Source organism: Microtus oregoni, unplaced genomic scaffold, assembly GCF_018167655.1.
Source record: "Microtus oregoni isolate MIOR12 unplaced genomic scaffold, Mior012 000042F_ref0000377, whole genome shotgun sequence".
Classification (NCBI taxonomy): Eukaryota; Metazoa; Chordata; class Mammalia; order Rodentia; family Cricetidae; genus Microtus; species Microtus oregoni.
Genome location: NW_024543209.1, coordinates 9774979 through 9802086, shown reverse-complemented (window position 1 = coordinate 9802086; position 27108 = coordinate 9774979). Strand labels below are relative to the sequence as shown.

Here is a 27108-nt window from a genome sequence, read left to right as displayed (position 1 = left end):
GGAAAGCAAGTTTACATATTAATCAGACATTTATCTGACGTAATACCATCCAAATACTTTGCTATTTGTATGCTGAGGAATGCCAGCAGGAAAATATTAAGTCTGTTTTCCGCAATGAAACGATTATTTCTGTAAGACTAGAAAATTGCATGTACATAAATCCCTGCAGTTCCTAACATGTCTGTCTCACATCTGAAGGGAGGTATTTCAGGCAGTGTTTGCTGCTGTGGCTTGGTATAATGGCATGCACAATACAAGCTGTGGGATGTTATCAAAGGTGAAAATTAGCTCCAAAACCACAGAGAAACCCTGTCTCGAAAAACCAAAAAAAAAAAAAAAAAAACCAAAAAAAAACCCAAAGGTGAAAATTACCAGACAACCAGCAGATTCATTACACATTTTATTTATTTATTTATTTGGTTTTTCAAGACAGGGTTTCTCTGTAGCTTTGGTGCCTATCCTGGAACTAGCTCTTGTTGGCCAGGCTGGCCTAGAACTCACAGAGATCTACCGGCCCCTGCCTCCCAAGTGTTGGGATTAAAGGCGTGTGCCACCACTGCCCAGTTCATTACACATTTTATTATGAATCAATCTTTTGGGTGTCAAGAATTTATCATGACCCCACTTGCCGACTCCCATATGGGGCCATGATCCTCAGTTAAGAAACTCTGGCCTACACAGTTAAACTACGGCTGAAAAATATCCTACATTCTAGTGACTTATTATCAGATTGTCTTACAGTCAGTAAGCTTACAGTAGTACCTATTTGCATGAATGACTTTGTTTTTTTTTTTTGTTTTGTTTTGTTTTGTTTTGTTTTTGGAGACAGGTTTCTCTGTAGCTTTGGAGCCTGTGCTGGCACTAGCTCTTGTAGACCAGGCTGGCCTCGAACTCACAGAGATCACCTGCCTCTGCCTCCCAAGTGCTGGGATTAAAGGTATGCACCACCACCGCCTGGTCTGAATAACTTTGTTAATTATTTAATTTACTAAAGATGTTTTCAAATCGATGTCATCACGTGGTCAAGCATGAAAGACTCCACCTTCTGCTCACCTTTCCTGTCTTGCAAATAAATTCTACCTGGGGGATTGATGACAGGGATGTGAAAATCTTTAAGTCGTTTTCCAGATGTAAAAGGTTTCTCTTTTCCATGGACCTGTGACTTGCAATTACACTTTAAAAAAATTAGGTAACTCCCCTGGAACTGGAGTTTGAGTAGTTGTGAGTGGCCCACCCAATTGGGTGCTGGGAACTGAACTCCCATGTTCTTAACCACTAGGCCATCTGTTCCCATTACGTTTTTAGGTTTGTTCATGCCTCCTATAACTCTGGATAATCTGCCAATTTACTAAAAAAAAAAAAGATTTTCCATCTTTCACTTTTAAAAATACTTATTCAATGTTCAGTTAGTCGTTATATCTAAAGTCATTTTTTGTTTTTGGTTGTGGGAGGGGGGGTGGATTTTTCGAGAGAGGGTTTCTCTGTGTAGCCCTGGTTGTCTTGGAACTCGTTCTGTAGACAAGGATGGTTTCAAACTCAGATTTCTCTCCCTCTGCTGGGATTAAAGGCGTATGCTCACGCCCCTACACCAGACCCCGCGCCGGTGTGAGATTTGCAGTAAGGGCCCACAAGAGGGCTAAACGCGGATGGAACAGCGCTGACGACCTGGATTCGGTTCCTGGAGCCCAAGGTGGAAAGAGCGAAGGCTCCCAAAAATCATTCTCCGACCTTCACACGTGCGCTCGCGTACAGACGAGCTCGCGAGCGGTTCTACATACCATTTAAACAAAATAATAATAATAATAATAATAATAATAATAATAATAATAATAATAATAATAAAGCAGTGAGAAAGCTCACGAGAGTTCCTGCCAAATGTGAAATTTTGAACTTAGTACTTCAGTGGAGTAACACCAACCTAAAAACAAAGCCAAAACCACTTGTCCCATTTGCATCTCAAAACAACGCACCAACGTTTCTAGGGCGCAAAAGTGTGCTCACTTCCATGATCCATAGAGCTTCTCGGCCCCAGGCTGAGGATTCCGGGTTTCCTCCGGCACACGGGGTCCGCGGGAGGGAGACCACCTTCCAACCGTCCCCTCCGAAGGCAGCCTCCAGCTGGCTGTGTCGCCGAGAGCTCGAACGTCCCAGTGTGACGTCCTCTGGACCTCGCTGCAGTCCGGAGGAAGGAGATCAGAGGACGCGAGTCTTCAGGAGCAGCCGGGGGGGATAACAGGCCTGACTTTCTGAGGCGGGAAACGCCGTGGGCGGAGCAAGGAGAGGGTGGGGAAGAACCGCCGCCACACGCCCTCTCCTACCATCAATGAAACACGCCCACTTCACAACGCGGATTGGCCATTCCGGGCCACCGTAAAGCACTTGCTCCTGGAGGGCGGTACGGCACGGAGCGGAACTGCGTGTGACTACTTCCGCCCCTGAACTTCCGGCATTGAGCTTTATAGAAGTTGTGTCTCCTGTCACTCCGCCGCGGCTGGTTGCTGCTTTGGGCCTGGCAGTGGCCGAGCGATTTGTGTGAGGCGGGACTCGCGGAGACGCCGTTGGGTTAGCCAGGTGAAAAGCCGTCTTTTCCGCTTGTGGCCGCCTCTCTCACCATGGACTGCAGTCGGGATAGGATGGTCGCGGTCGTGCCCGGGCAGTTCGACGACGCGGATGCGTCCGACAGGTAGGCGGCCGGAGACCACACACGGACTCCTTAGGCTCCGCAGTCCTTTCCGGGAGCTGACGCCTGACGGGTCGGGACTGTGGTTTCCTCAGGGTCTGTCCTTACGGCTGGGCAGGGCGTGAAAACTTCTTGTCAAGGGAGGGAGTCTGGGTTCCCGGAATGGTGGACAGAGAAGCAGAGTTGGGGATAATTGAGAATCGTAGGGCTCCCCCGCCCCTCACATACAGGGTTCCACATAGACTGAGCAGACTTTTGCCTCCACTGGAGAAAGTGATGGATAAGACAAACCAAGTCTCTGCTGTCTGTTTGGAAGGGAGAACAGACGCAGATGGTTTCAATGGAACGGATGCCTTCGGCAGGAAAGAGCCAGGTTTAATAGATCGGGAGACCGCTCGTCTAACAGATGGGGCTCTGATTCCATCTCCAATACTAAAACCACACACACAAAAAACGAGTCTAGATTAAATGACTCGAAAAAGCAGAGGAGAAACAACGTTTGAGGCCAAGTGGCCAAGTGAAGGCTCTGTAGTGGATTCCTCTTGGCTATGAAACAAAAGCGAGGGGCCAGAGCCTAGAGGGCAGCGGGGAGAACTGAGGCCGAAGGGAGACAAGCCAGGTAGAGCCTCACAGGTGCCTGAGAGGAGTCGAGATACTGACTGTTCAGGTTTTATAAGGACAGAGGAAAGCTTTTAGCTGATCCAGGGAGTCAATTGATTTTATGAATTAATGGAACTGGTCAGTTACATAAAAGATATTCTTGGAAAGTAAGAGTGGAACAGAGAGCTGGACGTTGGTGGCACACGCCTTTAATCCCAGCACTCGGGAGGCAGAGGTGGGCGGATCTCTGTGAGTTCGAGGCCAGCCTGGTATACAGAGCGAGTTCCAGGACAGGCTCCAAAGCTACAGAAAAACCCTGTCTCGAAAACAAACAAACAAACAAAAAGACTAGAACAGAGAATGAATTAAAACAAACAAAAAAACCCAGGCTCAAACATGATGGCTCCTAGAGCTGTGGCCATAGGATGATTTTGCAGTAGCAGTTTCGAGGTTTTGTGGTTAAGTTGAACGTGTGATCTGATGAAAGCAGTGAGATAACTTCCCATTAAAAAGAAAAAAAATTAAATATAGTCATTTTGAAGCAACAAAGAATTTTATGTATTTTATGTCATGTAGATGTTATCCATCAATTAATAGTGATATTGATAAATATATATGGACCATGCTGTGTGTCATATCTAGTGTTAGCTACCGTTTTGATTGACAAAAAAGGTTAGGGGAAGCTGGTATTAATAATGAGGCAAATTATTTGTGTTAAAATTAAATGGTGAATATTGCAAAGGAAAAAGGGGTCAACAGTAACATATAGTAACTTAGTAGAGGATGTGTGGGGTTAGCAAGAGAAATTAGAGAGTTCCAGTCTTTTGGTTCTAGATCCTCTCGTAGGAATTCTTGCTGAAGAGTTTTAGTGGGAAGAAGAAACAGCCTGCTTTACTGGGCAGTGTGTAATGGAAATGGTGGTGTACCGCGTACCTGCTATCCGCTGGGAGACGGGATTCTGCCACTGAGCCACAGAGACGTGGCAATCTCCAGACACATTTTTGTATGTCACACCTGGGCTGGGGGTGGGTTTTACTAGTGGCATCTGAAGGTAGGTAGAGCCTGGCAGTGCTATCGCTGCAAGACATTCTCACAGCAGAGATTGCCTAGTCGGGACTAAGGACACCAGGATCATTTGCACAGTAGTGACTTTAACCTACCATTCTAGGTTATTAGATTAGCTAAGTGAAGGAATCATTTGTGTTTTATACGTAAATGAAGTCCTAGTAAATTGCAGTTATTTAATGATTGTCTCGCTTTTTCCCACTCATGCCCATAGGCATTTGAAGCCCAGTGAGCTGTAGCCAATTAATACATTGGAATTGATAACTGAATTTATTTAAAAAAAAAATACAAGGGGCCAGGTGTGGTGACAGTGCCTTCAATCCCAGCACCCTGGAAGCAGAGGCAGTGGATCTCTGTGAATTCAAGGCCAGTCCTGCCTACATTGTTTGCTTCAGGTCAGCCAGAGCCACACAGGGAAACTCTGTCTCAAAATAAAAATAAATAAATAAATAAAAAAGTTGGGGGTGGGAAGGAAGAACTGGGGATTTAGTTCTATGATATAGAGTGCTTGCCTAGAAAGGACACAGCTCTGGGTTCAGTCCTTAGAACTAGCGGGGAAATGGCTATTTTTATGGTCAGATGACGGGATACACATCTTTAATCCCAGCACTAGGAAGGCAGAGGCAGGTGGATCTTTGAGTTCAAGCCCAGCCTGGTCTACATAGCAAGTTCCAGGCCCTGGCTACATGATGAGACACTTGTCTTTTAAGAAAAGGAGTGGGGATATCAGTTCACTAACTGTTTGCATGCCATCCTTGCCAGAAACCCACGCTGATGTCGGTATTGTTCCTGCTGTATTTATTGTGTGATACTGAACTACACACCATGTCTTTAACTAGTGCATAGTATTAGTTGTTTTATGTGATGACTGGCCTGCTCTTTGCATGAAAGATCAAAGCTGGTTACAATTGTTTTGAATTTGGTGGTGGATGTGTTTTGTTTGGGATGCACAAAGTTTTATAAAAATTGAACCTGGCTCTGGGTGTAGTGGTGCACTCCTTTAATTCCGGCATTTAGGAGGCAGAGACAGGAGGATCTCCTACAAAGTTCCAGCACAGCTGGGGCTACACAGGGAATCCCTTTCTCAGAAAAAGAATAAAAAAGAAAAAAAAAGATGAAGATGAAACAGATTAGGAAATGTAAGGGAATCTTTTGGGACAGGGTTTCTCTGTGTAGCTTATAAGCCTGTCCTGGAATTCACTCTATAGACCAGGTTGGCCTTGAACTCACTAGATTGCTTGCCTCTGCCTCTTGAGTGCTGGGATTAAAGGCATGTGTCATGTGCCACCATTGCCCAGCATGTCAGGGAATCTTTAGGACTGTATGTATGTGTATGGTTTTCTCCTTAGAGAATGTATAAATATGCCAGAACATTCTTATGTCTAGTGAAAGCATGGAAGTGAAGTCAATTCAAGCAAAAGATGACACAGTACTTCAGAACCTTCAGAATGATGTGACAGAGGTGAAGGATGAAGGTGAGATCGATGAGGAAGACAACTATGATTATGACAGTGATTGGTACTGGGATGATGGAACTGGAAAACTCACCAAGGGTTGTACCGGGAATGGAGGCAGTAACCCTCAGGTATGGAAGTCATTCTGTGAATCTGTGTGTGTGTTTGCATGTGTGTGTGGGGGGGGGGTGGGGGGCAGATATCTTCCTCTTTAGTTCTCTACTTTATCTTTTCTTTGAAATTTCAGGTAATTTCGGCTTCAATTGTGATATGTATGTGTGCTGAATGTTAGCTGTTACTTTTGGTTGCTGATGATTATAGCAATTGTTGTGTTGGGTGTGCAGTGCATGCTATAATTTATTTTAAAATGGTGGGAAGGAGAAATGCCATGCAGCAGGGCTCACATAGGAGTGACCTGGGTTCAATTCCCAAAGCCTACATGGCAGCTCACAACGCTCTATATAACTCCACTTCTGATGGATCCAGTGCCCTCTTCTGGCCTCTATGGGCACCAGACACCATGCAGTGCATATATATGTAAGCAGGTGAAACATTCATACATAACTAAATCATACATAACAAAAAATTCATACATAACAAAAAACTGCATTAAATTTAATAGAAAAATTTTAAAAGATTATTTATTTATTGTATTTATAGGGTTCTACCTGTCTTTTTAAGCTTTTTATCTTAAGCTTTTAATCTTTTAAGCTCTTTACAAATAAGACAACCCAGTCCGAGTCTCATGCTTAGATACAGTAAAACTGAGTCAGCAGTTATTCAGAGCCCTCTATATCTGTGCTGTATTCTCTGAGTGTTTTGTGGTGTTTCTGCTTCTCTTTGGCATCATTTAAGGTCATGCAGTGCACCAATATAAGTGCTGGCTGAGACTCTTTCTTTCCCCTTTTCCTTTCTTGAGATGTCAGGATTATAATTACTAGAATGAACTTAATGTTATCTTTAGCTCTTTATTAAACACTTTGAAGGTAAAAGAATATTCCCAAGTATCAAATCTATAAACTAATTAAATAAAAAATAAATCTAACCTAATTATTATTCATAATAACAAAAAAATACATTGAAGGGAAGTAAATAACATGTGACCTCTGTTCTAGTTAGTAATCTTAGCCTTCTCTTAGAAATGCCTTACTTTTTTATGTTTGTGTGTGTTTTGTCTGCATATATCTATATCTATACACCATGTGTATGCAGTTCATGAAATGCCTAAGGAATCCAGAAAAGGGTTTTGAATCCCCTAGGCTGAAGTTACAGACGGTTATAAGCTGTCACATGGGTACTGGGAATCGAATCCATTCTGGAAGAGCAGCCAGTGCTCTTAATTGCTGAGCGATCTCTCCAGCTGTAAAAACCTTTAAAAAAAAGTCTTAGAATGTGTTTTTTTGTGTGCTCCTGTATGTAATGATGCTTTAATGACTAATTGAACTGGGGAAGAGGAGATGATGGTTCAGCAGGCAAATGCACTTGGTGCCATGCCTCACAACCTGAGTTCAATTCCTGGGATCATCAGGGTGGAAGAAGATCAGCTCTTAAAAGTTGTCCTCTGGGCCGGGCGGTGGTGGCGCACGTCTTTAATGCCAGTACTTGGGAGGCAGAGGCAGGCGGATCTCTGTGAGTTCGAGGCCAGCCTGGTCTATAAGAGCTAGTTCCAGGACAGGCTCCAAAGCTACAGAGAAACCCTGTCTCGAAAAACCAAAAAAAGAAAAAAAAAAGTTGTCCTCTGACCTCCATATGTGTGGTGCTCCCCCCCCAAATTTTTTAAAAATGGCTAAGGGAATAAACAATGTAATTATGAATCTTAGGCTTGAATTTATAACTAATCCTATTTTAAACTAATTTCTTATAGGCAAATCGTCAGACTTCTAACTACAATTCTGCCAAAATGTCTACTCCAATTGACAAGTCCTTGCAAAAATTTGAAAATAAAATCAATCTAAGTAAGTTCTTAAAAGATACATTGCCTGGCTAGGAATAGTGGTGCATGTCTTTAATTCCAGCACTCGGGAGGCAGAGGCAGGCAGATCTCTGAATTTGAGGCAAGCCTGGACCACAGAGCGAGTTCCAGAACAGCCAGAACTATACAAAGAAACCTTGTCTCAAAAAAAAAAAAATACACAAACAAACATTACATAATTGGGCTATGAAGAGATTTTTCCAAGTACTGTTGGCTCAAGAAGTAAATGTATTCAACTTAGTGATAGAGCTGAATGAAGAAAAGTAACTTTTAGTGACTGAAAAATATCTTAATTCATATTTTCTTACTTCTCTTTTTTTATCTGTTGTGGTAGGAATATGAAATTTCAGATACTCATTACAATTCTTACCTGTTGTGCATTGGATTTTTTATTAGACAGCCTAAAAATGCTATTTTGTTTGGTTAGAGACTTTATGATGATGTTAATTGTTTAGTTGAAAGCCAGCCCAGTTTGAACTATATTGCTTTAACAGTGCAAGGCCTTCATTTTCTCCTTGTGCCATCTTGACTCTAAACCTACCCAGTGTCTCTCATATACACTCTCCATAAATATCAGATTAATGTATATAAGTATTTCACAATTGTGATGTGCCTCTAACTTGAAAAGAAACTGAAGTTTTCAGAGTTAAACTTTGAATTCAGATATTTGTATTATTTATACTGTACAAAATATAAGTATCTGAGATTTAATATGTAGATCCAATGCTTTTGAGTATTGTCTTTATCTAGAATTTTAGAATTCTGACTCAAAAATCACATCTATAGTGCTGTAAGTAATCACTGTGAAGACAATATCTTAATTTGTCATCTCATAAGTAAAATATATTTTAATTCTATTAAACTATATAGAAAGGGGAAGGTAGAGGGGGAAGTATCCTGCTTAGAAACTATTATTGTCTTTTGTATTGTTTACATTGTATTTTTTTGTATTTTTAGATAAACTGAATATTACTGATTCTGTCATAAATAAAGTCACCGTGAAATCTAGACAAAAAGAAGCAGAATCGTAAGTAATGTTTTCATGAAAAGCATGGTTGGTGAAGCCTGATTTCTTGACTGAGTAGCATAGTTGATCTGCAAAGGATGTTTATATTCTCTCATTTATTAGCATATGCTTTTGTAAATCTCATTTTTTTTTCTCCCCGAGACAGGGCTTCTCCGTAGTTTTGGAGCCTGTCCTGGAACTAGCTCTTGTATGCCAGGTTGGCCTCAAACTCACAGAGATCCACCTGCCTCTGCCTCCCGAATGCTGGGATTAAAGGCGTGCGCCACTACCGCCTGGCTACTCACAAATTCTTTTTTTTTTTTTTTTTTTGGTTTTTCGAGACAGGGTTTCTCTGTGGTTTTGGAGCCTGTCCTGGAACTAGCTCTTGTAGACCAGGCTGGTCTCGAACTCACAGAGATCCGCCTGCCTCTGCCTCCCGAGTGCTGGGATTAAAGGCGTGCGCCACCACCACCCAGCTACTCACAAATTCTTATTCCCTCCCCTCTTCCTCTTCTTTATGTCTTCTCCTCTTTATCCCTCCCCTCCTCCTTTTCCTCTGTATGCATATGTTAAATATATATTACATATATAACATTATATATGCACACATATTTGTGTGTGTGTATTGTATGCACACATATCTAACCTGTAGGCTCTATGTGAGTGTATGTGACTAAGAATAAAATTGAAAAGGTCCAACAGAAAATTATAAACTGGATTTAAAACATGAGATTTGTTATTTCTTGATTGCATGGTTCTTGAGTGAGCTTTGTAGATGGCTTGTCCTGTGGAAATATCAGAAGTCCTGGGAGACGGTGGGGAGAGGGGGCCATAAAAGTGCTTGTCATGCAAACTTACAACCAGAGTTTGGTCCCTGAGGGTGGAAGGGGAGGGATCTAACTCCCAAACTTATCTTCTGACTACATATTCAGGGTCGCAATCTCTTATTATCTACACTTCATTCACACACAAGAATAATAAATGGAAAAAAAATAAAAACTTTAAAATAAAAAAAAATAACAAAAGATTGTGCATGCCTGCTAAGGAAAATTGACTCACGTGCTCAGAAATGGAGTTTTACTGAGTGAAGTGTTTATATCAAGTTAGGATGAAAAATTCTTACGAAAAATTCCTTAAGAATTGTCACAGAATTGTGTCCATTTAGAAGTCTCATTCTGACTTCTCATTGAGTTTTGACTGTTTTTGTTTTTGCTTAGGTATCGCATTAAGGATAAGTCTGACAGAGCAACCGTAGAACAGGTAGGTATGCTTGACACGTGCTGTGTGGTCTTGTTTGAAGTTAGCATTCCTTTGTTCTCTGAATTGTGTCTTGTTGTTACCTTCCTTGCTTGGTGTTAATCTCACCTAAAATGACCCCTGAGTAAACAGTTTCAAGTTTAGTGATCGACATTTTGCTGTATAATAGGACCCCTAGTGGATAAAGAGAGCCATGGTCCTTCCGTAACCCTTGAAGCTACTATGCAATGCTTCCCCTTTCTCAGAGGCTTGGAAAGCAGAGACTATCAGACCAGAATCTTTTAAAGCAGCATCTATAGGAATTGTATTCTCTTTTCCATTAAATAGGTTGGATATCTGCTGTGAAATAGGTTGAGTACCTACCTGCCATGCATCTGGGGCATGTATAGATGGGTGGGGGAGAGCAATACCTTCAAATTTCTAACTAGGGACCTCTTTCTTACATGTGCTTTATTCTTTGGAAGGGGTGGGGTGCTAGTCCCTAATTTCTTATGGCCATTGGATGTGATTGAAACTTACTCTCGTGTGTGTGTGTGTGTGTGTGTGTGTGTGTGTGTGTGACAAAGAGAGACAGAGAGAGAAATAGATAGACACAGACAGAGAGACAGACACAGACAGATACTCTCTGTAGTCCTTGCTGGCCTGAAACTTGCTATTTAGACTATGATACCCTCAAACTCACAGAGATATGATGCCAGCTTCTTGCCTCCTGAGTGCTGGGATTAACAGTATATATCTCCTGATTTAGATTTTTGATGTGAAGAAAATTTTTTTTTTTTTTGATTTTTCGAGACAGGGTTTCTCCGTAGATTTTGGTTCCTGTCCTGGAACTAGCTCTTGTAGACCAGGCTGGCCTCGAACTCACAGAGATCCACCTGCCTCTGCCTCCTGAGTGCTGGGATTAAAGACGTGCGCCACCACCGCCCGGCAAGAAAATTATTTTTAAAAAAAGGTTGAGATTATTATTATTGCTACCTACTTGGGCTCTCTTCTACCCATATGCCTATGTACCTTTCCACAATCTGACATAGCAACTTCTTGACCTGTAGCTTCTTTTTTTTTTTAAACATTTATTTATTTATTTGTTATGTATACAATATTCTGTCTGTGTGTATGTCTGCAGGCCAGAAGAGGGCACCAGACGTCATTACAGATGGTTGTGAGCCACCATGTGGTTGCCGGGAATTGAACTCAGGACCTTTGGAAGGGCAGGCAATGCTCTTAACCACTGAGCCTTCTCTCCAGCCCCCCGACCTGTAGCTTCTTGACTTAAGATATAAGCACCCCTCTCTCCTGTACCCCCAAGGAAGTAAAGGCTAACCTGCAGTCTAGAACCAGTTTGTGGAACTGAAGAATCACTGGACATGAAAGAGCTATTTATAATGTTAGCTACTTGTTGTATGTTGTGCTGGTTTGTTTTTTTCTTCACTTGCTACAAACTAGAGTCACCTGGGAAAAGGGAACCTCCAGTGAGGAATTGCCTCCATCAGGTTGGCTTTGTAGGCAAGTCTGTTTGCCAGCCCGCTATGGATGGTGCCACCCCTGAATAAGTAATCCTGCGTTGTATAAACAAGCAAGCTGAACAATCTTTGGAAAGCAAGCCAGTGAGCAGCTTTCCTCCATGGTTTCTGCCTTAGTTCCTACGTCGCATTCCTGTCCTGATTTTCCTCAGCGGTAAACTGTTTTCTGGAAGTGTAAGATAAGATAAACCTTTTTCTCCCTAAGTTGTCTTGGTCATAGTGTTTAATCACAGCCACAGAAACCAAACTGAAATGTGTGTATGTGCATGATGGGAGAGGCCGTCTCTGTGCAACGGTGTCTGTGGAGGTCGTAGGGCAACTACTGGGGTTGGTTCCATCCCTCCACCTTTATGTGGCTGGGTTCTGGGTGGCAGGTACCTTTCACTGTGCCATCTTGATCACCCTGGGTATGTACTTTTATTGTCCTATAATTTATTATTGTCACTGACGCCACCTTGATCACCCTGGGTATGTACTTTTATTGTCCTATAATATATTTTGTCTGATTTGTTTTCATGACTGTACTTAAAAACAAACCAAAAAAACCTTTTCTTTTTAGGTTTTGGATCCCAGGACAAGAATGATTTTATTCAAGATGTTGGATAAAAAAGACATATCAGAGATACATGGCTGTATTAGCACCGGAAAAGAAGTGAGCTTGTGTTGGGATGGCAGTGTTTTCATATTAGTTTCAAATACCAAGGAAAACTAAGGAACTTTTAATTTGTGCCTTTAAAAAGAAAGGAAAGCTGGGCACTGTGACATACACCTTTGATCCCATTACTCAAGAGACAGAGGCAGGTAGATCTCTGTGAGTTCCAGAGTAGCATGATATACATAGCAAATTCCAGGCCAATTGGAGCTACATAGAGAAATCTTGTCTCAAAAAATAAAGAAGGCTACACACACCAGATAGTTTATTAACAATGTTTCTAGAAATTATGTTGCTTGATATTTAGTTGGTACGAAAATGTATTTGTACCTTACCCTGACCACTGTATTGTATCGCTGAGTCTGCGCTCAGCAGTGAGCTTCAATTTTCAAAGATACCAGTGGTCCTGAGTCCCCTTTAATATTGCTATTAATAAATGAAAGTTGTTGATTCATTACTATGAGCCAGTCTTCCATGTTCCTTTATTTGTAAGTCCAGAAAAAGATAAGTGTGACTTTTAAAAAACAATATATTAGTTACTTTTCTGTTGCTATGATAAAATCCATAACCAAAAACATCTTAAGGAAGAAAGTTTATTTTGGTTTAGGGTTCCAGGGGATTAGAGTCCTTAATGGCAGGGAGGAGGCATGGCAGGCAGCCAATAGGAAGTAGAGAGTGAACTGTGGGCCCAGGCTAATCCTCAAAACTTGCCTCTGGCAACATTCTTCCTCCTGCAGTGCTATATCAGCTTCCTGAAAGTTCCAGAAGCTCCACAACCAGCACCATCAATGGGACCAGTGTTCAAATTGATGAGTGTACAGAGGTCATTTCTCGTTCAAACCATCACAATTAGCAGTTCATTCTGTGGGAATTAATTAGATGTAAAAAATTTTTATTAGAGATAAATGTGTAAAACCAATTACACTGAAATTGGACTTTTCTATATGCAGTAGGCCTCATGTAACAATAGTTTACATTCAGAGAAATGAGTCATTAAGCAGTTTTATGTAGTAGAAAACCTAAGATGTCTATGACATCATTATAGGTAATGCAATCTTACGGAACCCCTCTGGTGTATGGGGCCCATCATTGACCAGAACATAATATGTTGGCATATGAATGTATGCCGGAGGTATAGTTATTGTGATACAGTGTTTTATATTTTAATTCACATCTTCCAGAGATGGCAGTGATGCAGATGTTGTTTCAGTTTGTTTTTGAGGTTAGAATCACCCGGAAACTGACATTAGTTATTTAACACATGCTTCATTTCCTTTGTTTTTGCTTAAAATAGGCTAATGTATACTATGCTACCACAGGCGGTGGAGAGAGCAGAGCAATCAAAATATACAAAACTTCTATTTTGGTGTTCAAAGATCGTGATAAGTATGTAACTGGAGAATTTAGGTGAGTCTAGGTTCTTGAATTGCTTTTTCTTCAAGTGCTAAAATAGTATAATGCAGTGGTTAAAGTAACACATGCTCTCTTGCTCCAGATTTCGTCGTGGCTATTGTAAAGGAAACCCTAGAAAAATGGTGAAGACATGGGCAGAGAAGGAAATGAGGAACTTATCCAGGTGCGTGGTGATGCATGGGTTGGAGGGGGTGCACGTGCTTGGCTGTGTCTGTCTGTGTATCTGTGTCCTCCCCTTTCCAAACTGAGGGGGAGTCATTAGACCATGGAGTCTCTATTCCATATGCTTAACTAAGTAGAAGAATTCTGCTATCTGAAGAGTCTGAAGCCATGCGAAAGCGTGTAGAGTTCAGACAGTAGTTAGTGACAGGGTGATGATAATTCTGTCATATAAAAACATTATAGGAATTTTAACTTGCTTATCAGGCCCTAAGCTCTTTGGCTAATCACTTGCTTTTCTTACTTAGTCCAGGTTGGGACACATTCATGTAGGCATTTTGCCATAACTACAGTTAAAAAGGACACTTGCCTAGTTTTTTCAAAGGTTGTGAGAATGCTAAAAAGGAGTAGCATTTTTTAATTATTATATACAAGTATAATTTGCTGTTAAGCTGGTACCATTTGTTTTGGAAGTCCTTTGAAATCTTCCTGTGTCCCAGTTAACCACTAGGCGTGTGTCCAGTGATTTTATTTTTGAGATTAGTAAACTCAAGAGATAATTGTTGACATAGTTGCTATCTTATCAATTCTAAGATGTACTTTTTTTTCACAGTTTAACATTTCTAGAAATGGATTGGGTGTCACAGGTTATGGGATTTAATTGTTTATCAGTGTTTTGATGTTCTTGGTGGCACACCATACTGCCACTGAAAACCACTAGTTTATGAAAGCGATCTAGTTGAGAGGACTGGGAACTGTTTCCTAACGGAGTATTCATGCCATGTCTGTAGCTGCTGTAATTTGCTTACATGTCTTTTGACTTTGCAGTTTTCCTTTTATCTACGTCACAGGCTAACGACAGCAAACATACCGTGTCCTAAACCAATCAAGCTAAGAAGTCATGTTCTTCTCATGGGCTTCATTGGCAAAGATGACATGTAAGTACATGGAAGGTCAAAGAATTTCATGGTGAAACTGTATTTTAAGTCCTTTGAGCTATGTATTTCCCATAGTTCTTCCAGGAGTCTTTCCTACTGTGTGCACATAACTGTTAGGATTTACCATTGTGAAGCTTTGCAGTACTTCAGAATAAAAAAGTTAACCTTGTTTTTGAGGGTTGTTTAGTTTATTAAAAAAAAATGCTGGAAAGTACCTATAATTGCCAGTGTTTTGGAGTGGTATCCATTACTCCATAGTCAGTTCACATGACAAATTACACTAAGAGGTGCACGTAACTGTAGAATGAGGCAAGAAAACTTGATCTTGATAATTTTATTGTCTTTTTTTTTTTTTTTTTTTTTTTTTTTTATTTGAGGCCTGCACCACTTTTGAAAAACGCCCATTTGTCAGAATCGAAAGCCCGGGAGTTGTACCTGCAAGTCATTCAGTACATGAGGAAAATGTATCAGGACGCTAGACTTGTCCATGCGGATCTCAGTGAATTCAACATGCTGTGAGTGTGGTTTGCTTCCTAGAAAACTCCCCTTCATTATGGCATGTCCTTCAACAAGTCCAAATCGATAAAGTCATGCTGTACCCTGTTGGTTTCCCATGGCAGGAATTAAGATGTGGTCCCTGTCTTCAGTCACCTTAGTCACAGAGTAGACCACTGGGAAGGACTGAGGCTGTAGCTTGGTTGGTAGAGCAAGTGTCTAGTATGTGTATGGGAGGTGTTGGATTTCATCCCCAGCACTACAGGGTGTCAGCGGAGGGGGTGCATTTTTAGCTGACTTAATGCGCTTTGAAATTTTCTTAGTTTTCATCTTTTTATTAGTCAAGATAGCCCTTTCTTACCTGCCATAGTCATTATGAATTACTTATCTTAAGGCAGATGTTTTGTTTTTTTTAAACCAGATATGGTAGTGCATGCCTGTAATGTCATCACTTGTGAAGCTGAGGCAAGAAGATTAAGAGTTTGAGGCTAGCCTGTGCTACATAGACTCTGTTCAAAACAAAGAACAGAATCAATTTATTTTATTTTTTATTTTTTGGAGACAGGGTCTCTCTAAATAGCTTGGCTATACTAGAACTCACTTTGTAGATCAGGCTAGCCTCGAACTCTACCTCACGAGTGTTGGGATTAAAGTGCTGGGTGTGGGGCCGGAGAGATGTTTCAGAGGTTAAAAGCACTGGCTGCTCTTCCAGAGGTCCTGAGTTCAGTTCCCAGCAACCACATGGTGGCTCACAACCATCTATGAGATCTGGTGCCTCTTCTGGCAGGCAGGTATACATGCGGACAGAACATTGTAAACATAATAAATAAATAAATAAATAAATAAATAAATAAATAAATTTAAAAAAAGTGCTGGATGTGTGTACTACAACCTAAAAATGTGTAGCCTGGGTTAGCCTTGAATTCTGGCTTGATCTTCTCAGCTTTGCCTCCTTCAGCAAATTCTTCCAGTGTGTGCACCACAACCAGCTTCAGAATAGATTTTTAAAAAAAAAAAAAAAACCCAAAAAACAAAAATAGTAACTTGTAACCTTGTTCTTATTGCCTACAAGGTACCATGGTGGCGATGTGTACATCATTGATGTTTCTCAGTCTGTGGAGCATGATCACCCACATGCATTGGAGTTCTTGAGAAAAGACTGTGCGAATGTCAATGGTAAGTAGAAGTGGGATTTCCTGATAGCATCTATGCGTGCGGGCATAGGATCAGGTCTTGTCACTCGGAGTGGGAATGTAGTCTGGCATTAGAACACTGTGCTTGCCTCTCACGTGGAAGACTTTGCATTTGATCCCCAGCACTGACAAACAAGTCCTCTTAATAGTCCAGTGCAGTACCACTTAGACCATTGGCTGGAGATGGTGTCTTTTCCTGTCACTAGTTGGAGTAGTAACTATTCCCCTTGCAGAGCTGTCACTAATGTTTTTTCTTCTGACAGATTTCTTTTTCAAATATGCTGTCGCTGTGATGACTGTTCGGGAGCTCTTCGAGTTTGTCACGGACCCTTCCATCACCCCTGAGAACATGGATGCTTATCTCGAAAAGGTAGGCTGGGCTGAGGAGAGGAGAAAGTATGGCTTGCCTTTGTGCACACATCTGAGGGATTCGGGTTGCTTAAGTGTAATCATTCATTTCCAGAACTTGTTAGCACTTCTCATCTCACAGTGAGATTAGAAACAGCAAAGATGTCAGTAATGCCAGGTTTCCTGACTTTACTCAACTGGCTGGCAGGATTACAGAGATTGTCAACTTCATAAATGTTAGTAAGAAAACTGCCAGGTTGTGTGGCAAAATATGCATGACATTAAGTACTAAGCATTGAGTACTGTGCAAACCATTAGTTTTCCATCTTCAGCACTTTTTTTTTTTTTTTCGAGACAGGGTTTCTCTGTAGCTTTGGAGCCTGTCCTGGCACTAGCTCTTGTAGACCAGGCTGGCCTCGAACTCACAGAGATCCGCCTGCCTCTGCCTCCCGAGTGCTGGGATTAAAGGCGTGCGCCACCACAGCCCGGCTTCAGCACTTTTTTAAATCATCAAACACTGAACCTGTGCTCTCCCGCCCCCAGCTCCTGAAAACTACCATTCTGGTGTCATTGAGCTACTCTTGGATACTGCTAATAAGTGCAATTGCATACTGTTTGTCCTTTTTTTTAAGTTTAAAATTTTTCATTTTTTATTTACATGTATATATGTGTGTTTGTGTGATTGTATGCTACATGTGTGTGGATGCCAAAGGAGGCCCAAAGAAGGTATTGGATCCCCTGGAGCTGGACTTAGAGGTGGTTATGAGCCACCTGAAGTGAGTGTTGGGAACCAAACTCAGGTCCTTTGGAAGAGACCACCTCTAAGTGTTCATCTGTGTTCTAGTTCGTGACCAGATAACACTCTATTTGTCTATTTTCTCATCTGTCAGTGGACATTTGGGTTCTCTACAACGCTTCAGGAATAATACCGATGAGAATTTGAGCTTATAAATATCTCTAAGTTTTGAGGGCCTACTGTTGACTACTGTTTGCAGTTATGCTGACACTGTGCAAGGCTTCCAGTTTCTCTGTAGTCTGGCTTGCACTGATTGTCCTCTCATCTTGTCCTCACCCTTCCTAAGGGGTGTAAGGTGGTATCTTTTTTTTTTTTTTGGTTTTTTTTTTGTTTTTTTTTTTTTGTTTTTCGAGACAGGGTTTCAGTGTGGTTTTGGAGCCTGTCCTGGAACTAGCTCTTGTAGACCAGGCTGGCCTCGAACTCACAAGAGATCCGCCTGCCTCTGCCTCCCGAGTGCTGGGATTAAAGGCGTGAGCCACCACCGCCCGGCAAGGTGGTATCTTATTATGAGTGTGTTGAATGTTTCTCTAATGAGTGACACTAAATACCTTCTTAGGTTTCTCTTGGAGAAACGCCTGTTCCAGACTCTGCCTTCTTTACGTAGATTGTTTGTCTTCTGAACCCTGCCTGTTTCCTTTTCATCAATCCTGAGCTGCAGCATTTTCATCTGCCTGTACATTGCCTTTTTCACACCTCTTGTTGAGTGCGTCCTTTTGTTCCTAAACAGAAGTTTTATATTTTGATATAGTCTGTTTATCTTTTGTTAATTCTTGGCACTTCTGAGTCAGGGTTTTTATATTTCCCCTTTCCCTTGGAGTGCCTTTTCATCTTGCTTTGCCTGGTGAATATTAAAACTCAGGTCAGAAAGCTATCTCAAGAGAAAAATCAGGAGAAACACTGTTTTCAGGGGTATTGTTTTCTCTTAATTTTTTGGAGTCCCTGTTTCCTGTATCCAGGCTGCCTCAAACTGTGTATAGCCAACGATGAATTTGAGTGTGTGATTCTCCTGCCTCTGCTGAGTTCTGAGATTTTAAGTGTGCACCACTACACCCAGTTTATGCGATGCTGGATCAAGCCTGGGCTTGGTGTGTGCTGTGCTAGCATTCTTAACAATTGAGCACATCTTAAGCCCTCTTACTTGGTTGGTTGGTTGGTTGTTTTTGTCTCTTTGTGAGGTGTTTGTTTCTTTGAGATAGGTCTTACTCTGTAGCCCAGGCTGACCTGACTTTATGCTCCTCCTGCTGCTGCCTGATAAGTCCTGGGGTCATAGCTGTCCACTCCACCATGAACCCTTGATGAAGAACAGAAATTTTATTTGTATATAGTCAGTACCTGATTATGTACTGGACAACTGCATGTTGTCTTAGGGTTTCTATTGCTGTGAAGAGACACCATGACCATGGCAACTATTACAGAGGGAAACATTTAATTGAGTCTGGCTTATAGTTTAGAGGTTTAGTCCATTATCATCATGGAGGGTAATATGGCAGCACACAGGCAGACGTGGTGCTAGAGATGTAGCTGGTGCATCTGGATCGGCAACAGCAGGAAGAGACACACTGGGCCTGGCTTGAGCTTCTGAAACCTCTAAGCAACACCCCCAGCGACACGCTTTCTAAAACAAGGCTAGACCTACTCCAACAAGGCCACATATCCTAATCCTTCCAAATAATGCCACTCCCTATGAGCTATGGAGGCCATTTTTAATTCAAACCACCAAACATGTATTGACTGAGTAACTATCAAAGTATTTTTATCCCTAAACCATTAGTATTGAGTCTAGTCTATATATTAAAAAAACAGAGAATAATGTTCTTTCCTTCTGTATATATTTCTAAAAGATACATTTTTATTTTAATTATGTGTCCACGTGGGTATGTGCATGTGTGTGTAGATGCTTGTATAGACCAGAGGCATTAGATGCCCTGGGAGCTGGTGTGACAGGCACTGTGAGCTCCCCAATGTGGATGCTGGGAATTGAACTCTGATCCTCTGGAAGAATAATACATGCTCTTAACCAATGAGATCCCTCTCTGGCCCTCTGCTGTATGTATTTTAACTGAAGAACTGTTTGATCAGTCAAAAGAATCCTGTATAGGGACTTTGTCACCTCTGTTTCAGTCAGTGTTTGCCCAAGGGGCTTTCTTGGTGATTTATATTGTACTGGCATTAGGTCCACATAGTTAGCTTCCTTGGGATTCATTTCACTGACTTTTCAAGAATCAAGAAGTGGTTCATGCCATCAGAGGTGTCACACACCTTTAATCCCAGCACTTGGAAGGCGAATCTCTGAGTTTGAGGTCAGCCAAGGCTACACAGAGAAACCCTTTCTTGAAAAACCAAAAAACAGAAAAAGGAGAAATGATTCATTATTGGGTCTCAGTTTTTCTCTGATAAAGATTTTTGCTAATAGTTTAAAAATAAGTTCATAAAAAGCTTTGTTTCTTAGGTGTCTTGGCCATGAGTTGGGTGTGGGTATGAGTGATGCCGGTACTGGGATGTGGAGCTTCGGATAGCCTAGGCTAGTGCTTCACAACTGAGCTGCACCCCAGTGTTGATCTGAAGAAGGGGACTGAAGATACCTTGAGACTAGAAAGATTTATTGTTTCTTTTTAAATGACTGGCAAGTCTTTCGTAGAGAGCCAACCTACATTGTAGAAGCTCCCTTTAAGTATTTTCAGAAGTGTGAAGACATGACACCTATTAAGATTAAAAAAATAGTTCATTACAAAATAGAAAATGTGTCTTTTCTAGGGTGAAGGTAAAGGAAAATAATTTTTTGCTTTTTCTCAAAGGCCATGGAAATAGCATCCCAAAGGACCAAGGAAGAAAAGACTAGCCAAGATCAAGTGGACGAAGAGGTGGGGTTTATTATGTATCCACAGCCCCTGGGGAATATTTGGGTTTACTGTGGAATTGTGAGGTGTTTTGTCATATGTTTGGACAGGGTCTTTTCATATAAATCTAGAGCTTGTCTTAGCTTCTTATGTAGTACAGGCTGGCCTCAAACACACACTCATTCTGCTTCAGCTGCCCGATTAATAGAATGGCAGGTATGTGCCATCATTCCCAGCTAATTCTTGAATTACAGTGTTTTGCATGGTTTTGTTTTTGTTGGTAAGGCATGAACTTGATTTTAGAGGTACATGGTATATAATTTACATTCAGTCATATTGTTGCACTCAGCAACCTCTTAGCCTGTTGTTTAGGTAAAGTTTGGAAAGAGCTTGTGGGGTGTGAGAGTCAAGAAGGAAAAGACTTAATTTGCAAGTATGAATTTTTAAATGACTTACATACTGATTCTATAAATATAACAGATTTTAAATATTGATACTTCGTTAAAAAATAAAATCAAACTAGTTCTAAGAAGTCACGACATCTTTATTAAGATCCACAGTAGGCTTATTATTACTATATTTATTTATTTTAGTTGTAGTTTATTTCACTCAGAAGTTTTGTAGCAGCTGGGTGGTGATGCCCTACATAGTAAGAATATGGGTGTGTATTCAGTTGCTAACAGGCAGGCAGTTCTTGCTAACTGTAATTCCATCCTGTCCTTCCTCTCAGAAGATGCTTTTTGAAATTAGAATGTATGGGAGGAATGTTATTCTAAAGGTCATCTGGAATAGACTCTTTTTCTTTCTAAGATTAATTGTAAAATTTTATTTTTATCTTATCAAATCGTTTTTAGCTTACCAATAGCACACAACACCGGTGTGAACACAAGTTGACTGAAAGTCAGCGTTGGAGATGAAATACAGATTTCTGCATGATTGATAGAGCTAAGGATACTGAAGGAATTCAGGGGTAAAGGAATAATAGTTTAATTTTGCTTTTGTCTATTAGGTGTTCAAGCAAGCATATATTCCCAGAACCTTGAATGAAGTGAAAAATTATGAGAGGGATGTGGATATAATGATGAGGTTGAAGGAAGAAGACATGGCTTTGAATACTCAACAAGATAATGTGAGTAGCTTGGTTTGTCTGTAGAGCCAGTTCTAACAAAAGAGACTGTCCCGAGCTTGATCCTGGTTTGGTGCTAGTGAGATGGTCAGCTCCCTGTGTATAAACATGCTTCCATACTCAGTGGCTGTAAAGGGAATACTTCTGAATTTAAGAGGAGGTGATGCATTTTCATGTGTTCAGAGAACTATAATTAGTAAAACGATAGATTCACAAGAAGTCTAGGATAAAAATGGCTGCAGTACATTGATACGCTATGCTTCATTTTCATTTGGGTTTATAAAATATTTAGATTAATTTTAAATTATATGTGTATGTGGTGGGGGATATGTGCACATGAATGAATGCAGTTTCCTTGGAAGCCAGAGGTGTTAGGTTCCTGAAGCTGGAGTTAAGAAGGGGTTGTAAACCTTCCCACATAGGTGCTGGGAAGCAAACTTGAGTCCTCTACACGAGCAGAACAAGTTCTTAGCCCCTGTGCATCTCTCCAGTCTCCTTGAAATATTTTTTGTTAGCATACCAGAAAGTAAACCCTTGAGCCTTTGCAGCCATGTAGAAAAACTTAGCTGTTTATGTAAGCCTTTATATAAGGACATAAGAAGTGGTCACCAGATTTTCATGCATGAAACAAAAGTATTTTAAAAAATTTATTATTATATGTGTGTGAGCACACACATGCCATGGTGCCTGTAGGAAGGTCAGGGGGCAGCTTTGTCAAATCACTCTCTCCACCTTTGACTCCTGGGGGGTGTAGTCAGGCTTTCATGGCAGGTGCCTTTGTCTGCTGAACTAGCTCTCTGGCCTAAACGCACATCAAAAAATTAATTAATTAATTAAATGTGTCTGTGTGATCCAGTGTACACATCTGTGTTTGCATTCAGGCCAGAAGAGGGTGTTGGCCCTTGTTACTCTCTGAGCCATTGGATATAGGTGCTGGTATCCTAATTCTGGTACTTATGATTGAGCAGCTTGCACTCTTAACCACCGAGCCATCTTTCTAGCCCCTCGAAAGCACTTTTAGTAATCACTATAACTTTTACATGTAGATATACTAATGGGAGTTGAGTAGGGCTATTTGTGGAGTGGGTAACATTTCACCAAATAAAGTTCAAAGTTAGTGTTTGCTGCCACCTGTTGGGTTGTGAGATCATCTGAAAACTATTAGACATAGATTGTATTGGGCCTGTGGTTGGCACACAAGACCCATGCTGGCTACTTTCTATGTAACTGTGATTTAGAGTACGTTCTCAGAATCACAGGAGATAGTGTTTAATAGTGTAATATGTGCATATCATTGTTAATTTTTATATTTAATCTTTTTCCTTTTTTTCTTTTTAAACAAGATTCTATACCAGACTGTCACGGGATTGAAAAAAGATTTGTCAGGAGTCCAGAAGGTATGGAGAATATGTGTAATTACTGCTTTATAACACATTGTTTTTGTGCATGTGCTCACAAGTATGCCACAGCACATGTGTGGTGGGTAGCCAGAAGACAGCTTTAGGGAGTTGATTCTCCCTACCTCCTAGGTCTTTGGGATCCAACTAGATTGTCAGGCTACCTGATGAGCCATCTTGCCAGCCTATGGAAGCTATTTTTAAAAGATGCAAAACTTACTGTAAAGTGGTATTAGAATTAAATTTGAAAATGAGCCTTTTTTTTTTTTTTGTCTTGAATTCTTCTGTTAAAAGTGAAAAATCTAGGCCAGCTTGGTCTACAAGAGCTAGTTCCAGGACAGGCTCCAAAGCTGCAGAGAAACCCTGTCTCGAAAAACCAAAAAACAAACAAAGTGAAATATTTGTCCTTAATCCTGATCTGCATTTGTGTGGGGGTAATACTGATCACCATACACCTTTTTTGGATAGTTTTTATAATCAGTTTTGAAAATTGTCATGACTGGGGAGATGGCTCAGCAGTTAAGAGCTCTTGCTGGTTTTCCAGAGGACCTGTGCTTAGTCACCATCCCTCACCCACTTACCTGTAAGACAAGAAAATGGAAAGTTTAAGGTTATCCTTGACTATGTGATGAGATTCTGTTTTAAACAAGAAAAAAGTGAAATAAATGTAAATTTCAGGGATAATGAAGCTTTCTCTTGGTTGACTATTCATTTGATTAGATTAGCTTATTGCTACTAATGTGGTTCATAGAAAAACAGCTCTGAAGTCACCCAGCTAGATCTTTATTATTATCATTGTTGTTATCATCATCATCATTATTATTTGCCTCACGTCCTTTCTAAATCACAGCTCAGCATCTGGCTTGCTAAAAGCAGCAGCAGACTTACGTTGTTGATTTAGATCATCTATGTAATCCTAGTAATCAGGCATGTGCCCAGCCTTTGGCAGTGGACCACCTGCGTGCCAGGATAGCGGTGAATATAGATAGCCCCACACATTTGTGGATGGTAGCATCATGTTACAGTGTCAGAAGATTGAACACCCGTGCTAGATCCTTTATTTGTGTATGTTCTTGAGTCCTACTGGAGCGAATGGATGTTGTCTGTCTTTCTCCCTAATGTTGATTCTGCTATCTGGATGTTTTGGTGTATGACTTTACAGTGTATCTGGCATACTGATGTAAAATGGTGGCATTAACATGTTGACTAACAAATAGATAAGTAACTGTCTCCAAGTAACATGGTTCTATAATAATTTCAAGGTCCCTGCCCTCCTAGAAAGTGAAGTTAAGGAAGAGACTTGTGATTCAGAAGGTGCTGAAAGTTCAGATTGCTCTGACACAGACTCCGAAGAGCAGGGAGATAATGCCCAACGCAAGAAACACACTGCTGACCCTGACGTTGATAAAAAGGTTAGTTAAAATCTTAATTTTTTTTTTTTTTTGAGGGTAGTGACTTTGAAGCATCAATAATGCCTTGGTTGTTTGTTTTCCGAGACAAGGTTTCTCTGTGTGACCCTGGGTATCCTGGGTATCCTGCACTTTGTAGACCAGGCTGGCCTAGAACTCACAGATCTGCCTCTGCCTCCCAATTGCTGGGATTAAAGGTATGGGTTATCTCCAAAGGAGATCAATAGTGCCTTTAATTGTAGTTTTCATAACTAAATGTGAACTTTACTTTTGGAGTAAATTAGAGTTGGCTGCTATTAAGGGCTTCTTCAGAATTGCACAGATGACATGTGATGTCTGCCTACTAGAAGCAAATACTCGTTTCTGTCTAATCTTTATTTCTTTTAAAATATGGGGCTTGTGAACCTCAAGTAACTAACATACAGGGATATTGATTTGACTCTGCAATTTCAGCAGAGTTTAAGGATCAGGATGTAGTTTAGTGGTAGATGGGTTGGGGCTACGATGGGGGGTAGGGGGTACAGGAAAATAACCTGCATATGAAGACAGGTACCTATCATTCCAGCACTTGAGAAGCGGAGGGGTGTGTATGTGTAATAAAAGTCTGGACAGCAAAGTAAGACTGTCTTGAGGGAGGGAAGAAGGCAGAGATTTTGGGGTGGGGGTTGGGAATGAAGTGAGATGGAAGGTGCCTCAAAGAAAAGTTGTACCCCCAAGTTTCACCAACCTGTAATTGCTATTTTTATGCTACATTTACTTTTATCCTGTTAACGTAAGAATTTTAATTCAGTTCTAATAATAGTTTAAATACTTTGAGTGAATGAAATTTGTTGGGAGTGTGTTGTTTGCTTTTTACAGGAAAGAAAAAAGATGGTCAAGGAAGCCCAGAGAGAGAAGAGGAAAAGTAAAATCCCTAAACATGTGAAAAAAAGAAAAGAAAAAACAGCCAAGGCCAAGAAAGGCAAATAGAATGAAGAGCTGTGTTGTGGACATTCCTCTGCTATTTTTTAAACCCCAAGTAGAAGTTGTAGCTGGAGGATGGCTTCTTGACTGCACCTGAGTCTCTACCATCTCTTCCTTTGGGGTGACTGCAGTGTGGCCATGTGATTGCCTCAAAATCCCAAAGCCCATAATGTCGGAATCCAGCCACTGGCTCTGCTTTTAGTAGATTAATATACTATTTTAATGAAGAACTTTGTACATTCTATTTTTATATATTTTCTCCTGCAAACTTTTTCAGAAGCATCTTAAATATTTAAATGTGATGACCATCCACGACCTTTATAAAAGTGAGCATAAAGGCATTTGGACAGACTTGGGGATATTTGTTTTCTTTGTACATGCCAAAGACATGTCGATCGACGGATTACTGAGCTGTGACTTATAGCCTGGAGTTCCACTCTTAAGAGAAGTCATGTGGCCATGATGTTGCTGTTTACAGCGGATCTGTTCTTGTCATATGATCCCACTTCATCTTTAATTTGCCTTTTTTAGCGAGACCTGAGCTCATAAGACATTTCACATTCAGCCATTTGTCATGTTCATTTGATCATCAAACATTTAAGTATTTTAGGTACTGGGATATAGCAGTGAATAAAACAAAATTACTTCCTTTGAATTGTTTGTATTCTTATAGAGAAATGGGGTTTCAGTGAAACACAAAAGTCCTAAAAAAGCCCAGTTTACACAGTGTTGAGAGCAAATTTATCAGCTCTGTGCACAGTCATCTTCCATGTCTTCTGATTCACTTAGACAAGTTTATGTAGATTCATATTTTACCTTTAAAAAGTAACTTCTCTTGTCCCAGCATTAAGGTTAAACCATGTGGATTCAAAGCTAAGTTAAAGCAGAATTGTGCCTCCTGGTTCAGACCTACCTGGTGTAAGTTGTCATTCGAAATGCCCTGTTATGGTTTAGATCCTAAATGTTCCCCAAAGCCATATGTTAAAAGCTTGATCCCAAGTTGATAGGGGTATTCCTCAGTAAGGGTAGAATGGGGAGGGGAGGGGGCTGAGGTCTTTGAGGGTGCTCTTGCTGGAGTATTGGATCCTGGTGCTTTCCTCTGCTTCCTGGCCACAGTGATACAAGCAGCTTTCCTTCGTCAGTGCCTTAACCTGCTGCCTCACCACAGGCGACACCGGTCAGAATGTTTCTGTTGTTTCTTTAGTCTTCTTCCTTCATCCATCTTAACTCAGGCACGTTGACTACAGGTACTCACTGCTACTACTAAACTCTATCTGGTATTTTGCACAGCCACAAGAAACTTAATGTGGACCCTTTGCATTATGAAATTCAGACTTCACTTATGGACAAAGCTAGGGAACTTGTATGTTCAGAATAGCATTTACAGTTTTACCTGATCTTCAGTTTTAAAACAATTGACTAGTCATGATGACACACTATTTAATCCCAGCACTAGGGAAGCAGAGGCAGGTAGATTCGGAGCCAATCTGGTCTACATAGCATGCTCAGTCAAGGGCTATGTAGTCACCAACTCAGTGAGGCCCTTCCTATTCACTGGGTTTCGTACTGTCTTCTGTGTCCTTGAGAGCCTGCACACTTTATCATTCATTGTTTTTCTGTATCTCCCAATGACAAAGTAACTTGGATATTGAATTTACTTACATACATAGCCTCAGACCAGACTGTAAACTCACAAGGGCAGGGATTTGTCTTTGTTATTTTGTATCTCGGCACCTGTCCTGTGCTGAGATATAGTTAACCCAGTAGGTATTTAAATGATGTTATTCTGTTAACTAAGCAAATATGGGGATATCACACATGCCTCTTG

At 40.9% G+C, this 27108-nt stretch overlaps 2 protein-coding genes across 2 annotated transcripts in view; one reads left to right on the top strand and one right to left on the bottom strand.

The window, feature by feature from the left end:
* Cage1 (cancer antigen 1) overlaps positions 1–2359 on the bottom strand; it is a 32569-nt gene extending 30210 nt beyond the window's left edge. Inside the window, exons 1-3 of the mRNA XM_041632633.1 lie at positions 2339–2359; positions 2094–2172; positions 1971–1996 (exon numbers count right to left, since the gene is read on the bottom strand). Of these exons, the coding sequence (XP_041488567.1) occupies positions 1971–1996; positions 2094–2172; positions 2339–2359 (126 nt within the window). The remainder of the gene's footprint in view (positions 1–1970; positions 1997–2093; positions 2173–2338) is intronic.
* An 89-nt stretch (positions 2360–2448) lies between these two features.
* Riok1 (RIO kinase 1) lies at positions 2449–25935 on the top strand. Its single transcript, XM_041633021.1, has 17 exons — positions 2449–2683; positions 5732–5930; positions 7664–7754; positions 8729–8798; positions 9995–10037; positions 12114–12206; positions 13501–13613; positions 13702–13782; positions 14630–14716; positions 15094–15231; positions 16284–16387; positions 16668–16774; positions 20344–20409; positions 21395–21514; positions 22855–22908; positions 24171–24320; positions 25176–25935. The coding sequence occupies exons 1-17, from the start codon at positions 2613–2615 to the stop codon at positions 25284–25286; spliced, it is 1698 nt and encodes a 565-aa protein (XP_041488955.1). The 5' UTR covers positions 2449–2612; the 3' UTR covers positions 25287–25935.
* The last annotated feature ends 1173 nt before the right edge of the window (positions 25936–27108 follow it).

Coding starts and splice junctions, on each gene's coding strand:
- Riok1 (XM_041633021.1), top strand. CDS start 2,613: ATGGACTGCAGTCGGGATAGGATGGTCGCGGTCGTGCCCGGGCAGTTC. Junction 13,614..13,701: donor TATGTAACTGGAGAATTTAG/GTGAGTCTAGGT, acceptor CTCTTGCTCCAG/ATTTCGTCGTGGCTATTGTA. Junction 16,388..16,667: donor AGACTGTGCGAATGTCAATG/GTAAGTAGAAGT, acceptor TTCTTCTGACAG/ATTTCTTTTTCAAATATGCT.